General features: G+C 35.1%; 1 protein-coding gene across 19 annotated transcripts in view; it reads right to left on the reverse strand.

Annotated features, from left to right (window-relative positions):
• Window positions 1–17,351, reverse strand: part of LOC108733410 (disks large 1 tumor suppressor protein) — a 436,917-nt gene that overhangs the window by 60,229 nt on the left and 359,337 nt on the right. For 17 of the 19 annotated variants that reach the window (XM_025973523.1, XM_025973522.1, XM_025973519.1 and 14 more), the window contains 4 exons: window positions 16,445–16,669; window positions 10,006–10,153; window positions 8,659–8,706; window positions 4,695–4,812 (listed from right to left, as the gene is read on the reverse strand). In XM_025973523.1, coding sequence (XP_025829308.1) covers window positions 4,695–4,812; window positions 8,659–8,706; window positions 10,006–10,153; window positions 16,445–16,669 — 539 coding nt within the window. The remainder of the gene's footprint in view (window positions 1–4,694; window positions 4,813–8,658; window positions 8,707–10,005; window positions 10,154–16,444; window positions 16,670–17,351) is intronic. The other 2 variants (XM_025973536.1, XM_025973520.1) reach the window with 1 other exon arrangement.

The following is a 17,351-nucleotide window of genomic DNA, read 5'->3' on the forward strand; positions in this document are numbered from 1 at the left end:
TTTATTATATCCATAATATACTTTGAAGTGCAATAGTACCGAGGATGATACGATCTTACGTACAATAGTACCGGGAATAGTATAAATTCAAGTACAATTTTACTACAAAGAAATTGAGAAATGTAGATATCGAGTTTATGACACAACTCTTTAAAAAAATTTTTTTAATTGGTTTTTTTGGCTCTTTACTAATTATCAATATTATAAATGTTGGATAATTAGTAATAATAAGTATAGAACTTTTGATGGGGGTGTGACCGCCGCGAACTTTTTATGGTGGTTTACTCAGGAGGACCTCCTTTTTCAATCCCCTCCGCCCCCAACCTTTCGGGTAATCTAGACATTTACAAAGATTTTTAATAAGCATATCTCTTCTTCTTTAGGTATTTTTACATGAACAATCAAAAACATTTATATTTTCCCGAAATTATCGCGTTACTAGGTGAGAAGTTATTTCCAAAAGTTTCTATTCACCGCCGACTGTTCGAACAACAATATAAGCAACAACAGGGACAACATGAGCAACGAAAGCGGTAAAATTCTAGTTGTTACTTTGCCATTTAGGTTTGGACTGTTATCACACAATACCTAATATTTTGTTATCGGAATCGTAACACAAAGCTGCACAATAGAGGAGTCTTTATATGTATGTATTATACATATGAAACGCTCATAAAACGCATTGATATCGCACTGCTGCTTTTCTACATAATAGTATGTTAAAATCGTAAACTAAATAACGTGAACTACCTTTCTTTACACCCCATGACGTTATATAATATCATAAATAGTGATATAGGGACACCAAATACATTTTACACAGATATTACATTCTCAAAATTGAACTTGCAATTCCAAAGTGTACAGATTTGTGAAAAACAATTCCTAACATTCTCAGAGACATAAAACATATTCGTAGATTTAAAGGGACTGTAAAATATGTAATTTTAATTATGAAACCTTTTTTAAAAGTATTGCATTTTACTGTCTGTATGATTTTATGAACTTATTTATAGTCTTCCAATGTTTGTAGTGGCTTTATTAGATACCTTATACCTTACTCTGTAATTGGACTTTTCGGTCCGTGCTATCATCCTAAAGAAACAAATATGTCGATAAACATTTACGAAATTGTCCATTGCGTCGTTAATTTTAGGTTTTGGTATTAATTTTAAACGATTAGAGGTAAAAATCAAACAAATAATATTGTGAATTTTCTGCAAAGTCCAGGTAACGTAACAAACACACAACAACGAAAGAAAACTAGAGAAATCAGTACCATTCAAAGTTCAGGAAGTGATTTAGTTGCCCTTGTCATTGGTTTATTATTTACCTATCTAAAGGTGACACAATCTTGCAAATGCAGCGAGAAAATTAAAAATCGCTTACACAAACACTTACTTAACATATTATACAAACATAAATAAAAAAAAATCACTTATTTAAGCAACGACATGCATGCATATCATATCTACCTTGAATTGTCAATTAACATGTGGCTACTAATCGTTTAAGTTCAGCAGCTCTGCAACGTTCACTCACTTTTGTTTGTTCGCACACTAATAAAACAAAGTCGAAAGACGAGCGATTTAATATTAAAATATAATAACGCCGGCTGCGGCTCTTCCCATACATAAAACTGAATAATGCGCCACAAGACAATACATTTGAATGATTCACGACAGACAATATCTATCTGGCGTACATGAGGGAACGACAAGAATTTCCACCGCTACCATTCATTCCAACAGACTTGGGTGGTACCGAGAATATTAATTGATTCAAATGAATTCATTAGTCGAGTCAAAAACCGATTCGATTCAACCGCTGAATTGCACCGACGACGTACCTACCTCGCATGATAAACAACGCAAAAAAAATCAACTTAAAATTACTATTACTATTATGTAAAAACAAACACTACAAACAAAAGTTGTAGGTATTGAGTATATTGTCAAGTTTACTTCAAGAATTCGTTTAGCAGACAATTAGTAAACGAATTATTTGTTACAGTAGTAGACAAATGTCAGCAAGCACATTTCAATGATAAAAAGGAGTGAAATATTTGAGTAGGCATTTATCTGCATTCAATGACTTTGGTATGTGCAAAATGTTAAAGTAATATACATGTTTCATTCAACAATAAAACAACTTATTTATATCCTGCAGTCAAGTACGCGCTTAATCTGAACCCTGCCTGGTAACCCTATCAATTGAATGTCGCGTAACTACGTACACGTCCCATTTAAAAGCCGCTAGTTATGTACGTCATCTGAACCCTACCTGGTAACCCTTTCAATTGAATATTGCGTAACTACGTACACGTCCCATTTAAAAGCCGCTAGTTATGTACATCATTTGAACACCGCAAGATACACCCTTCAATTTAACGCTGCGTCGCCAGGTACGAGCTTCACCTAATTGTACCTAGATACACGTTCCACCTGAACATCCTTAGGGCCTAAATGACGCCAGGCACGCACTTCATCTGAATGCCACCAGGTATGCGCTAAATCAGATTGCCGCTAGGTATGCTCTTCAACTGAATGCTGCGTAGTCAGGTATGCGTTTTATTTGAATGTCACCAGATACACTCTTCAATTTTCAACAGTGTGTCGTCAGGTACGACTTTCATCCGGCTGCCACCGGTTACACGATCCACTTGAATGCAGTCAGGTACGCTCGTAAACACAGAACACCTCACCGCCAAGTATACTCTTCATTTTTTATTTGAAAGACACCAGGTACGCGCTTCATTTGAATGTGGCGAAACGCGCCCTCCAACTGAATGTCGCGTAGCCAGATGAGCGTTTCATTTGAATGCCGCCAGATACACTCTTTAATTCAACGGTACATCGTCAGGTACGACTTTCATCCAGCTGCCACCAAGTACACGATCCACTAGGATGCCGTCAGGTAGGCTCTTTATACAGAACGCCTCACCGCTAAATATATCCTACATTTGAATTACGCTAGGTATGCTCTTCATTTGAATGTCACCAGGTACGCGCTTCATCCAAATGTCGCGAAGTATGTCCTTTAACTTAAAGTCGCGTAGCCAGATGAGCGTTTCATTTGAATGCCGCCAGATACACTGCTTAATTCAACGGTACATCGTCAGGTACGACTTTCATCCGGGTGCCACCAGGTACATGAACCACTCGGATGCCGTCAGGTACGCTCGTAAACACAGAACACCTCACCGCCAAGTATGCTCTTCATTACGATAGGTACGCTCTTTATTTGAATGACACCAGGTACGCGTTTCATCTGAATGCCACGAAGTGTGTCCTTCAACTGAATATCGCGTAGTATGTCCTTCAACTGAATGTCGCGTAGCCAGGTATGCGTTTCATCTGAACACCGCCAGATAAACCCTTTAATTCAACGCTGTGTCGTCAGGTACGACTTTCATCAGATTGTCGCCAGGTACACGACCTACTTGAATGCCACCACGTACGAGCTTCATCCGAAAGCTGACGATCAAATTTTAGATCGCTTTTACTTTTCTAATTTCTTGAAGATGTTTAAGCTCTCAAAGTGTGATATGCGATCGGTCAAGACGTAGTTCGATGCTAGAACTACGCGTATAAAGACCCATGAAAGGTATAGGTAGTTTTACTATTTAATATGGTGCTAATTAGTTGTTAAAATTGGCAAACTGAAAACCTTGAAAAGCTTTTACCTACTCAAGATACTGTTGCTCGAAAACAAAAAATTAAATTATAACAAGACTGTTCAAGTTCAAAAGCCCATTATTTCAATTTGATAAAATAAATAACAAAACTTTGCGTAACATTATCCTTCAAGACAAAATATAAAATAAAATTTTCGACTTACATTAAAAAACACACATAATTTAAAGACTGGGACAGTTTTGAGTCTTGCTTTGGTCATCAATGTCTACAAGGTAGCCGAAAATTGATTATCACAAGTTCTATTATGTATTTTTTATATATTTTGATGAGAAACAATGACGCTGTCTAATTAATTATTGTACACATATATATTTATCTGGGAAGTAGCAGTTAAATTTTCTGTAAATAAAACTAAAATCGTAAATCTATTTTTAAAGTAGCAAAAGTAGAGCAGACATTGTTATTCACGAGTGTGCCTATTTTCTTTATTCTATGAGATGTCTACGTGCTCTATATTTTAAAATGGTTGTTATATTTTTTATAAACTAACAAACAGTAGCAATGCCTTTTAAGAAACAAATATGATACTACTTTTAAGCGTAGATGCGGCATACAAGAATATTATGAAATTATTAAATTAAATGTAAACACTTGTATGCTTTATCATCAAATATCGTTTGTTATGCATTCCTCAAATAACTTCAGTTATTACTATAGACATACATATACCATCGGCTACAAAGGAAAGAAATTTTAAATCATAACGATTTTATCGTTATGTAATGTTCCTTTAGTACAAAAAAATGTTGTATTAATTCTCGGTATCTATTAGTACCACCCAATATATGTAGCTATAACCATGAGTGCTGCGAGAAGGGTGTAAGAACGAAAGTTATTGCCAGCGTGCGTATTTATTTAAACGCGTTCGCTTAAAAATAAATTTGCTGAGCCTTTGTTTGAGTTTGGATACACATAAATTGCGACTGTTCGTTATAAAAATAGGGAATCCAACTTAGGAGGGGGGCGCTGTTGAAATTAAAAGGAAAATAGACTCACCTTGTGATGTCTTCGTGACTAATAGCCGACTGACTGATTGCACTTGGAGTTGAGGGTCTGTGAAGGGCCAGGGTTGAAGAATGTGTTGATTCTGGGTAATTATTAGGAACCTCAGAATCTGTAAAGAAGAAAATATTAGTCTCTACCTGACATAATTCAACACATAATAATTTCAACGTTTTAAACATGAAAAAGAAACAATAAATAAATGGATATACAGCTGTGGGTTAGAATAGTAAAGGGTAAAGGTAGTCACTGAAAACAATAAGGATTTCTACTGATAATAACAATATCACAATAAATATTGGGATCCGTCAAATGGGAGGAGCCTAAAAACATGGCGCCGATTAGGGAAAATTTATTGTAGTTCCTATAGTGTACCGTGCAATTTTTTTAAATTACGATAAAATGATAAGTATTGACACAATATGTGATTGGGCTGACACAAAGCCTCGGAAAGGAAATTTCGTTAAAGGTGAGCATGTTTTTAATGCCAATCACATTATAAAATTCGGAAATAACAAATCCGGAAGCTAGCCTTCAAATTCCATCAAGTTGACTGCCTACTTTTTACAAACTTCGAATTTAAAAAGTGATTCACGTTATATAATTGGTGAGGTGATTCTGGGTGATTTAAGCAATATCATATCAATGACTTGCACGTGCAAACCCGATTTAAGAGAACGTTGCAAACACATTATTGCAACCTTGTTGTATTGCAGCAGGTAGGTTCTTAACCTCAAAATACTTATATCGTATCATTAGAATTGTGTTAAATCAATTACACAGGAATAAATAATTTCTCACTTTATAATTTTAGTATGATTCTAGTTTTAAATATTAAGGTTATGGCTGATGGTAAATACTTGCTGAAATATAATCATGTGCATTAAAATGACGTGAACAAATTTTTATTCCGGAATTCACTTCTTTGATACCTACTGCTTTCATCCAAGCTTCTATTAGTTTACTTTTTTCTCTAATTTTCCGAATATATTTTTTACATATATAAAACGGTTAGTTTTTATTGGAAAGTAGTTAATGTAGGTGAAGAGTGAAGATCTATGTCTGAAGTGCTATTGCAGCTTTTCACTGAACATATTAACTTTTTATTTGATTTAACTTTAGAAGAAAACTTCGTCGACTCCATCATCAAAAAAATTTTTACTTTTTTAACGTGTTTTATTATTTTAATAAACAATTTTACAATTTGCGTGCACAGTTCCTATGTAAATTTTTCCCTCATTCGAGTTATAAATTTTGCCAGCAGATGTGTATGCCCATTTGACGGATCCCAATATGAAAATTTTTTGTTTTGTAGAATAAAGTCCACTTTGTCGATCTAAAATTTCTTGGATGTGATCGGCACGCGAAAGACGGTTCCAGTAGAACAGCAGAATTAAGCTTTAGTGTTTTTCAAAACTAATTGAATAAAAACATAAAAATTACACCATTTTAATGTACCTACTCACATTAAAAATTAGGGAAAACCGTGTTAATTATAACAAAAAGTCGGAAAAAGTCAATCGTTTTAAATGTTTTATGTCAATAAGCATACTCGGTCTACGTCTTGGTACTGCTAAAATACTTCTAGTCTTGGTCTTGGTCTTTAGTAACGGTATTGGTATTGAACGTGGGTGTTAAGTTGGTTTTGATCTTGCATATTTTGTATTGGTTTTAGTCTGTTTTATTTGTACGGCCTTGACCTTTCATTTCTGCAAGGCTAATTTTGCTCATCACTAACTATTTTCCAATTCAATCAACACTCTATTTCTACTATTAACGAAAGATGGTCCGGTATACCAAAAAAAAAAAAACAATAAACGAAAAAATACGCAAATAGAACTGCATGTATGTAAACGAAAATTGATAATATTTTAGCGTTATTTCATTAAAAAGGTCTACCCTAATTTTTTACCGTCACTTCAATACCGCGTAAATTAAATTAAAATCCAGCAGCCTAAGTTTTAATCAATAAAAAGCAACAAAAAAGTTATAAGCAGAATAAATTTCGTAATACTTTTACGAAATACATACTTCAAGCATGTTTTTTACCATTTTTCGTTGAGCTTCATAATATTTTTCTACAATTTCTCAACTGCAAAACTTGCGAGTGAGGTATTTCAAAAGAAAATCGACGAATAAAAAGGGAAAAATATTCGAATAGCATTCTAAGGGTGTATCTTTATTGTTGTGTATCTATCTACATAATTTTGACTTACGACGAAAAGTTATTAAATTATCACTGTCGCTGACAAAAAATAAAATAAAAAGTTAATAGCCAATGGTAACAAATTAAATGGTCAGTTATTACAAGAGATGCGGAAAACGGGTTTTTAAAAGTATTTAAATACAAAATAGATTTCCCTTTTCTATTTAAAATCCTAAATAAATACTTTTTTTGTAGTAAGAAAACCTTACACGCATTTGCTCAATTCTTAAGTATTGGAGTTATTCTAGACTAACAGTGGTGTGTTTGCACTACATCACCAGCTGCGAAGATTCATTATGATTCATATTTTTCTGTTTGAAGTGATTGAAATATAGTTTTTCTATCTTTATTTTATAGTTTCTTCAAATCAGTAACAAATAATTCTTCTATATACTTCCTTATTTACCTTCGACACCCGTTTTAATTGGAAAAAAGACACTGATGACAAAATAGTTTGTTCAGCGTGAAAAATCAGAGCCAAAATAGGGTTGCAAATAATTTTATTGATATAAAATCAATATCACTCTATATCAAAATGAAGAAATTGAATTCATAGTTTCTTTAGCTTTGGGTTCACCTAATAAGTGAAGTACTTCCAATCGTTTTTTAAGAATTTTGGATTATACGCACTTATTAGCACACCACAATATTTTGCAGTTTTATTCAGCTGGCGTATATCAATTCGATATTGTTTTGTATGATGTTTTGCCGTAATACATAGAATTTTGTAGTTTCTTGCTAAAGGTACGATAAGTGGTGATTTGGCAGGTGCTGATATCAATTTGGAAAATTCCATGGACCATAACATTGAACCCGGAAAACAATATCGATCTACTATTTTAGATTATCCATTCTCATGTAGTTTAGAATTTTTTGGGCTTTCTTTAGTTAAAGAAATAGCAGAATTTATAATGGAATATCTCTTTGTTCGCTCTTGAAGCCTCTAATACCTTCAATAGTCATTGTGAGCAACTTTCATTCATCATTTTATATAATGTTTGATCGGTGATACTAGCAGAACTTTTAACGGCAAAAATGTATTTTGCATTTTAAATGCAAGTATTTCAAATAAATGACATCTCCGGTTATTAAATCTATTTTCGGTCAGTATATGTATGTATAAGTCAACTAAATGGCTACCCTATAAACGATCAATACATAAACTAATTAGTCAGTACATTCATTGTTAATACTAACGCTTCATAATATTCCAACACTGACCAGATAGGGTTAACATACTGATCAATAAAAATACATGCCAAAGCTAGCAATTAAGCCTTGTTTAACTCGAATGTACCAATATTTTTTGGATATTTTAATGGTAATCAAAAAAATAATAACTGTAAAAGGATTTTTATCACCGATTTTATCTTTTGTTAAATGAATAACTCATGCAAAGGTGTGTTTAGACTAAACGAACTAGAACAAGGATTAGGAATGAAGGTTCCTAAATGACAATCGAAATTATGTTTATTATTTATTTATTTATGAATGCAACATATATATTTAAGAAATAAAAATATCAGTTTCTTCATTTGCAGGCGGTTAACAATAGCTTTAGGTATTCAATTAAGAATTGTTGCGAACAGACGCTGCGAAATATGCGTTCGCTTAGTCTAATCACACCTTTAGAGGGGATTATTTCATGTTTGTTCGAAGAGGATGTTACTGACAGAAAAACATAAAAATTATACATTTATGTATATTTTACGGGTACATTTTGGTGCAATGGGGAAGAAGAAACTCTCTTACCAAAGAAAAATAGTGCGCCAGCTGGACGCGACCATATCTTATCTAAAACTTAAATTTCAATTGTTAAGATGTGTAGTAAAATAGCAGTACAAATGGAAATGGAATGTCTACATTATTTATGTATGTGGTGTCAACCTCTTTGATTAGGTCTACCTCCACTCCTCCTAACTCCCGTTTCTGCCTCTGATATGTCTCTGACTAAACCTTCATGCCTGAGAAGGTGTCCTACCAACCTATCTCGCCTATTTCTTATTCACTTCCATAGGAGTCCTCTCTAACCTTCTCTATTTTAGATAATTTTTATAAATATATTCCACACAGGAAGAAGTTCGCATTTAATGTGAAAATAAAAAATTATACTTTAAAATACTCACTTCTACGCGGAAATTTTTAAAAAGATAAAAACCAATTTGCATAACTGCCATCATAATTTCATTTTACAATTTCTTTCACGACTAATTCTTAATTCATTACATCTTAAGAATAATCCTTTGAACAGCTGAAATATATAATTCCCCTCATAATAAATTCTTGCAGTTATCTTACATGAAGCAAGCGAGCAAGCAAAATCTCAACCCCTACAAATCATTTTCCAAGAACAATGTTAATTCTATTTTGTTTAACAGAGAGTAGAGTATCAGAAGGTCCTTTCAGTCCCCTTTTAGTAATCGTGAAAATGCTCCTTTTTGCCCCTGGTCTTACACTGAATATATATCTCTAACTAACCTCAAATCTCAGAAGGTGTTTCTTCTACATTTTATACCAGGCCTAACCCTACATTAATTTCCCTTATATAGGAATATCTTACTAATTTTTCTTCCATGTTCTATCAATACCACTTTAAGGTTATCTCTACAACACTTCCTTTCTGTGTGTTACTCTTTTGTCCCTCTATATATATTTAACAGAATAGCTACTGTTTTTACCGAGCGGCATGGCTTAGAGGTTTAGACCATTACTTAGCATTCGGGAGGACGCCGGTTCGATTCCGGTTCAGTCTGCCTTGGTCCAAGTTTTTCTATGGTTTCCTTGGATCCTTTAGGCAAATGCTGGGGCAGTAATATTCCACAGGTAATCTTTCATTCCCTTCTGTTTTCATTTCGTCCGTCTCATCTTTCTCACCCGAACCACCACCCACCCATTCCCACGATTCCTGAAAGCAGGCTGAAGAGGGCCTTCCGGCCTAGCTTCCGCCGTAGTCCGGAAGGACTGCTTGCCCACCAGCATTAGTAGCTGGTGGGAATGAAACACCCAAAAGTGTTTTTAAGTTATCGTGTCTTTAATATCTGCACCTTAATACGCATTACTTGGTTCCCTTATCCTTAATAAAATAAAAAAATAACTTACGTAGTTGCGGCGAATGAGAAGCATTCGATGAAGGAACACTAAAGGCACTCTCCGGCTTGGCAACAACAAGTATCACTCTTTCTTGGGTCGCTTTGAGGGTGGCCACGGCATCTTCATGGGTTACGTTCTCCAAATTCACTTCGTTACCCTGTAACAATGAAATACCACATTGATACACACATACAATTACCTTTTACTTTAGACCCCACGAATGTAGAAATAATAAAAAAAAAGCTTATTTAAAAACATCTAAAATTTAACTTTAAATTTATAAATTAGAGAAGTAAATATTAAGAAAAGAATTAGACAAGGATGCAATATCTAGGATGCTATAAACATCATTAGATAGGTCAACTTTAGTAATAGACATGCAGCAGCAAAAGATTACTATGCTTTGATTTGCGGATTATATGGGAAGCAGGAGTTAAAGATAGCAGAAATAAAAAGGAAACGGTATTGACAAAACAGAATTGTATGAAAATAAATAAGACCAAAACAAAACTATTGGTATGCGTGGGAAGAAAAGGTAAAGAAAGAGTGAATATAAAGATAGGAGACACAAAATTGAAGAAATTCCTGATTTTCCAAATCTAGAAAGTAAGATAATTCAGGATAGAAGCAGTGGAGAAATAAAACAAAGTATGGCGGAGGGTCTAGTCGCTTTTATGTTCCCGAAAAGTTAATTTATAAATTTAAAAATACTGTTAAATGCGTATGTCTAGAATACGGTTCTGTGCGGATGCGAAACGTGGATGGTTGGCATGGCGGAAAAGAAAAATGATGGGGATACTGTGGATAGAGAAGGTTAGAAATAAGGAGGTATTAGAAAAAGTAGGAGAATAGAGAGCGCTGTGGAAGTCTATAAGAAAAAGACGAGATAAGTTAGTAGGACACCTCCTCAGGCATGAATGCCTAGTAAAAGACATAGAAGCAAAAACAGGAGTTAGGAGGAGTTGAGGTAATTCTAGGCTAGATTACTGTTCACAAACAGTTAATGATGTGGGATGTTCTTGTTTTAGTACGTGTCCAACCAGTGTTAGGACTGACGACAGTATGATGTTGAATGGTAGACATTTCAACCGATGCGACCACCTAGCTATTCTTGAAAACGTTTCAAGCAGTTGTAGCCGAACCGGGCGAACGTACCACAGAAATCATCCCTAAGCTCATTTATATGTAAGCAGTAGTGATGAAGTGATTACCGAACATTGGCATACTCTATGACATCGTCAAAGGGATGCATCATCTTTTGAAAAACACATAGTTAAAAGGCTGCAAGTAAATCAGGCGGTGTTCTGTCGGTTCCGAAAGACCCTTGACCAAGAACTCTGTTCTTTTTCTACACCCATGTATTAAAATGAACTGTTTATAATATTTACCGAAAACAACCTGAGACGATAAGTACCTATATACTTAATACAACAAAGGCATAAAATTATTTATTTAATACTCTTTCTGGAAAATAAAATTGAATTATTTTTCGCATTGATTTTCAATTTAATCCAACAGCCCGAGTCACGGACACTTTTAATTACTTCGGGACTTCCTTAAATTTATTTCATAAAATTTGACGATGAAGAGATTGCCCCTGTACCATTTCGATTTCGCGTTCTTTTATTCCTCCCGAGATCGCTAACTAAATTACGAGATCTTTTATCCGATGACCCCGTTTTCAACAATAGCTCCAAAAAGGTCGAATACGACCGGAATTTGAATAAATGGGAAACGGAGACATAATGTACAAGAGCACACTCACAAAGGGCACGTGAGCATTGCATGTTAGAAAACGATTTTAGCAGTTGATTCGCGTGATTGTACCTACACGAGAGGTCTTTTCGTTGGCCAAAATGAAGTTTACATAAACCATGTTGTGTACATGCCAACATATTTTATTTTTCATTGCGTAGGTACCTATGTATTAGGTACCAACCTAATAATCATAAGTAAGCTGCCCTTTCTGCATATAAAGAGGTTTCTCTGTAAAATACGCTCTTTTGATACGAGTTATGCATTACTTGAATCCTTTGACCATAAAAATTCATAGCGAGTTACAAAGGTGATCCAAAAAAACAAATATTTTTTTTTCGAGTCTCCTGTGAAAATATGTTTTAAGAGCCCTCTCCAAAGGACATCTCAAAAAAAAATTTAAGAGGTCGCTCAAAATTTTAAAAAATCTTCAACATCGTCGGTAATCGATTTTTGCTTATTTTCTTTTTTCGTTTTTTCTACAATAAAAATGATAAAGATCCTGAAACTCTTGGCCAGTAGTTTGATATTTAAAGGTCGTTTAAGATTTTTTAAATTTCCGAGTAGAGTAGTTTAGATCATTTAAAGATGAATATAAATAACTTTTATTTTTTTTGCGTCTCTCTTGCCTTATTTTTATTTTTTAGTAGGTCAGCTTATCACTTCGATACTCAATGGTCTGCTGTGACGCTTGGTGCAAGAGAGAAAGAGTGTCCCTTTATGTATCTCCCTCATTACTGATAGTTTCGTCCTTAATCAAGTGACATCAGCGCGATTACTCTTGCATCTTCTTCTACTACTCCATTCTACGGCTGTCACTATGTTACTAAAGGTCATAGCCCACAAGATTGTAAACTACCTCTACTTTAAACGGCAAATCGGGCATTTTTACCGTTTTTCTCTACAATTTTTAACCGAGATATGGTTTGGACCATAGTTAATCGAGCAATGGACCAAAACACAAACAAACCCCTAGTAGAATCTTTCTACTTTTCATACCTATCAGATACGAACGCTTACGGGAGAGTTATTGCCCCACAGACCTAAACCTTCATGTAAAGTTGGAGGGTAGGGCTTACATATAAGGATCATGGGAATGGGTTGGTGGTGGTTGGTCCCATCGACGTTTACTCAGAGTCGTCTTAGACCATGCCGGGGCCCTTGGGCACACAGGAATTTGGGGCCCTTTTGAACAGTTAAGTGAATGATTCAAACATTTGTCTGTTTTGACTTTTTAATTAAATCAAATATACTTTGTAGATGTTCGCCTAATTAATTGCGAATATTTTAGGGGGTGGTAGTACTGTCGATACGAACAACTTTTACTATGGTGTCGATTCCAGTCTTTATACCCATTTGGAGAACTGAAATTATGTCCAGTACCAGCACTCGTATTAAATAGACGACAGGAATAACAGTACACACATTTCTTCGACGGTGAATAATGGAGCCATTTTCTTTCTATAGACTCCCCATTCGTCAATTTACGGGTGAAAATATTTTTAGTCAAGTGTCTAATTTTTGTTTTACCACTTAAATCTGGAAAACTTGTAGAAGACTCAAAAATGTCACAATNGTACACACATTTCTTCGACGGTGAATAATGGAGCCATTTTCTTTCTATAAACTCCCCATTCGTCAATTTACGGGTGAAAATATTTTTAGTCAAGTGTCTAATTTTTGTTTTACCACTTAAATCTGGAAAACTTGTAGAAGACTCAAAAATATCACAATTCTTATTTTGGAAAAACTCTGGTCCTTTCCGAATCCAAATATACCGTATTTCTTCCGTTAAAATTTCATCACGGTACGTACCAGGATCACGATAAGGACCTGGAGATATATTCTCCAAGCTTGCTGCTATTAACTCACATTAGTTTGAAGTGGAGGGTTTAGCGTCTGATGGGCTCTTTTTCCTGTTGATATTTAGAAGTATTTTGATCTTGAGGTGATGGGAATGAAGAATCAGTCCCATCAGTCCGTTTGTTTGTTTATTCAACCATAAAAAATGAAGTGAGCTTGCGAAGCTTTTTGGTTACTTCTCTTTGAGCTACAACTTCTTTTCTTTTTTGTGAACCACTTAATTATGTTCTTTTCGATATAATGAAATGATTTGTTATCATAACGATCACCCCAAAGTTATAACTTCTGTTGTTCTTCTATAGAGATGGTGTAGTAGTGTAATTAATTAGGGTGTATTCTGCATTCGGAAAAAAAGAGTAATGTAAGCAAATAATATCGGTCTTCCGGGGCCCTCGTGAGGACGGGGGCCCTGGGCACGGGCCCCATGTGCCCTTATGGTAAAGACGGTATTGCGTTTACTAATGGACATGCCTTAGCGGTTAGAATTGTGGTACAACAAAAGAAAGAGATGAAATGAAGTCTAGGACAATATCCATCTCTCTCACGATAGTGCGTAAGCGTGTCATAAAAGAGATAGCACTAGTCCGAAACCATAGGCCATCTCCCTCACTTTTCGGGCCAAGAAATTATTACAACGACATACGGCTAAGGCACGTCCATTAATATATGTCTATGGTTGGTCCGAGGTAAATCATAGATGATACTGAAGAAAAGACTGAGCAAATTTACCGGCCCAATATTAAGGAATCAAACGGATATCCTTCTGAATGCTAAAAAATGGTCTCCATCTCTGGGACATGACTTTGTATGTCATTATAATCATAAGGTCGTCAGTCCTAAGACTGGCTGGACTACTCTAGTTTCTTTGTATTATTTATAATGTTGTACTAATCTGTGGTCAAAATTCAGATATGGATAGAGATGGATTTAATAGGGATCCAGCAAACGAAATTACGATCGAAAAATATAATAACCCAGCTGGTCAAGGTAAGATGTCAAAATACTATCAAGACGTTTACATTTTAACTTCATTATCACAAAGCAAATCGTTTTATTTTCAAAATTGGTAGATGATCGCCATAGAGAAAATAAGATACAGTGGGTAATTCCCATGTAGTGAGACCCCTCTTCCTCCTCTGTCTTTGTTTAATAGTGATTCTTATTAACCAGCACGAGTATGCATATTACAAAAACAGAGGCGAAAGAGTTACAGAGAAAGAAAGCCCTTTTATTTTCTATGTCTTTCTTTTTAAGAAACGCATTTGCGATGAGCTACCGTACTCTGTTCTATTATCTTTATGATTATCGTACACGCATGTTAATGTTAATAATTGAATGCATATTACATTTTGTTGTTATTTGTTGAATAATGAGTAGATTGTATAATGTCTTTTTTTATTGCTTTTTTTGTGATGAATACACAATTACCATAAAACAAAACATTGAACCTCAAACAAAAATTACTGACACGTAAAAAAAGGGGGCGTACGCTGTCGCTGTCTCGGTAACAATATTCAATATTTAAAGGAAATAATTCATAACAATTTCCACGTTTAGCGTCAGAAATTGCAGTAAAATAATAATTAAACTTCGATTGTAAATCATACGTGTCGAGACACACACACACACACACACACACACGCGCGCAAAGAGGTTTCTTCATTTGAATTATTAAAGCCCCAACCGTATTTATTATAATATATAATTCAGTTGAAATAAGAAGGCAAAGTCTCCAATAAATAATGCACACTAAAGGCATATCGTTTTTTTCGTTCTTACAAACGGAAGATATCCTGTCTTTACTCTCTAAACACGCCTCCTCCACAGCTGCGTCGAGACCTGCACCTACGTTTCATAAGAATCAATCGAATAAAATGAGACGATCGACAACATGCTTGTCTTGTCATTTTTGTCTACATAAAATGGGCAAATTTACAGGGTCGGCTTAATTTAGTTGGTGTATTTGTTCGAATAGTCATCTCTCTACATATATATCGTTTAAGTTATTTTTTCGTTGTAACTATTGTTTTCGTTGTTTTTGTTGGTGCTATTGTTATTTTTGTTGTTAACTTTCAAGGAAATGGTCAGAGTAGAAAACTTGTTTGGAATGTTATTATGTAATTATTTTCAAAGTAGAGAAAACAATCTCCGTTATAAACATAGTGGCGGAGGTTTTGAACATTAGTTGCAGAACCGTATCCCGGATACTTTACTTATTTTAATAAGGTGGAACTTTTAATTTAAAAACAAATGTATCTAAGTATTATTTTGAAAAACAATTATTTTTATGAAATTAAAAGTAAACAATAACGCATTCATTTCTCATCAATGCAGACTATTTTTTACTTATTATATATTCTTTTTTTAGGTTTCGAGGAAGAGGAAAGCTCCAAAGACGGACGTTTTAATATGAAATACAGTGTTGCACGATTAATCAATTCAATTCAATTCGATTCAGTCTGTTTTGATGTACAATCGAAATTATATAAATATTATTGCATTGAATTATTTTAGATCTTACAATAACTTTTTCACCATACTGTAGCACGACTATTACCTTAAGCCGATCCTGTAAATTTGCTCATTTAATGTAGGTACAGATAACAAGACAAGCACGTTTTCAACCGTCTCATTCTATTCGATTGATTCTTATGAAACGTAGGTGCAGGCCTAGACGCAGCTGTGGAGGAGGCGTGTCTAGAGAATAAAGACATGATATCTTCCGTTTGTAAGAATGAGAAAAACGATATGCCTTTAGTGTGCATTATTTATTGGGGACTTTGCCTTCCTATTTCGACTGTACTATACATATAAGTAATGGTTTACTCACCATGGGATCTTTGACAGCGACCAGCTTGTCACCAACAAGTAAACGGCCGTCAACTTGTGCAGCACCGCCGTCCATCACCTTGGTAACGTAAATACCATTATCGCCGGGGATGTGCTGATTGCCAATGCCTCCTGCGATACTAAAACCGAGACCCTTGTTGCCCTTAACCAGGTCGATTTCCATAAGTCGTGTCGCTCGACCTGATCTTCTTCGGCGCCGAACTTGCTGGAAAGAAAAAAATAAATATGAAAATCAAGACGAAAACAAAACAAAAACGGAAAATTTCATAAGAGATACCTAAAATTACCTAACAGAAAGGTACAAAAGGGTATAAAACGCACATCAGAAGGTATACGAAACGAAAACCTACATGAATATACAATAAAAATTGTTGGCTCCGGAACTACAAGACGTGGAAGTTGACAACTGCACCTACCTGCTACACTTTCCTTCGCTGCCTCAAACAGTTGCCACTCGTTAGGACCTACATTAACTGTTTTCAATGGTATTTTTCCTGTTTTTTCATCAGACTTGTTTAAAACGTCTTCCTCCTGATTATTTCATGAAAGTTTTCCATAACTGGACAATTTTAAGTAATTTCCAAGAAAGAAAAGTTAAGTAGTTCTTAGGCTTCCACGGCCGGCGTCTATCGATGCTGTGTTTTCTTCCGGGCTTTTTGGCCGTGGTCCGTGGAATTTTGCTTTTCCAGACGTTTCGCCGTTCTTTGCTGACGGCATCTTCAGTGGTGATTGGGCACATCATGTTACGACTCAGCACCTGCCCAGTCACCACTGAAGATGCCGTCAGCAAAGAACGGCGAAACGTCTGGAAAAGCAAGATTCCACGGACCACGGCCAAAAAGCCCGGAAGAAAACACAGCATCGATAGACGCCGGCCGTGGAAGCCT

This window comes from Agrilus planipennis, unplaced genomic scaffold (assembly GCF_000699045.2).
Source record: "Agrilus planipennis isolate EAB-ADULT unplaced genomic scaffold, Apla_2.0 scaffold49, whole genome shotgun sequence".
Classification (NCBI taxonomy): domain Eukaryota; kingdom Metazoa; phylum Arthropoda; class Insecta; order Coleoptera; family Buprestidae; genus Agrilus; species Agrilus planipennis.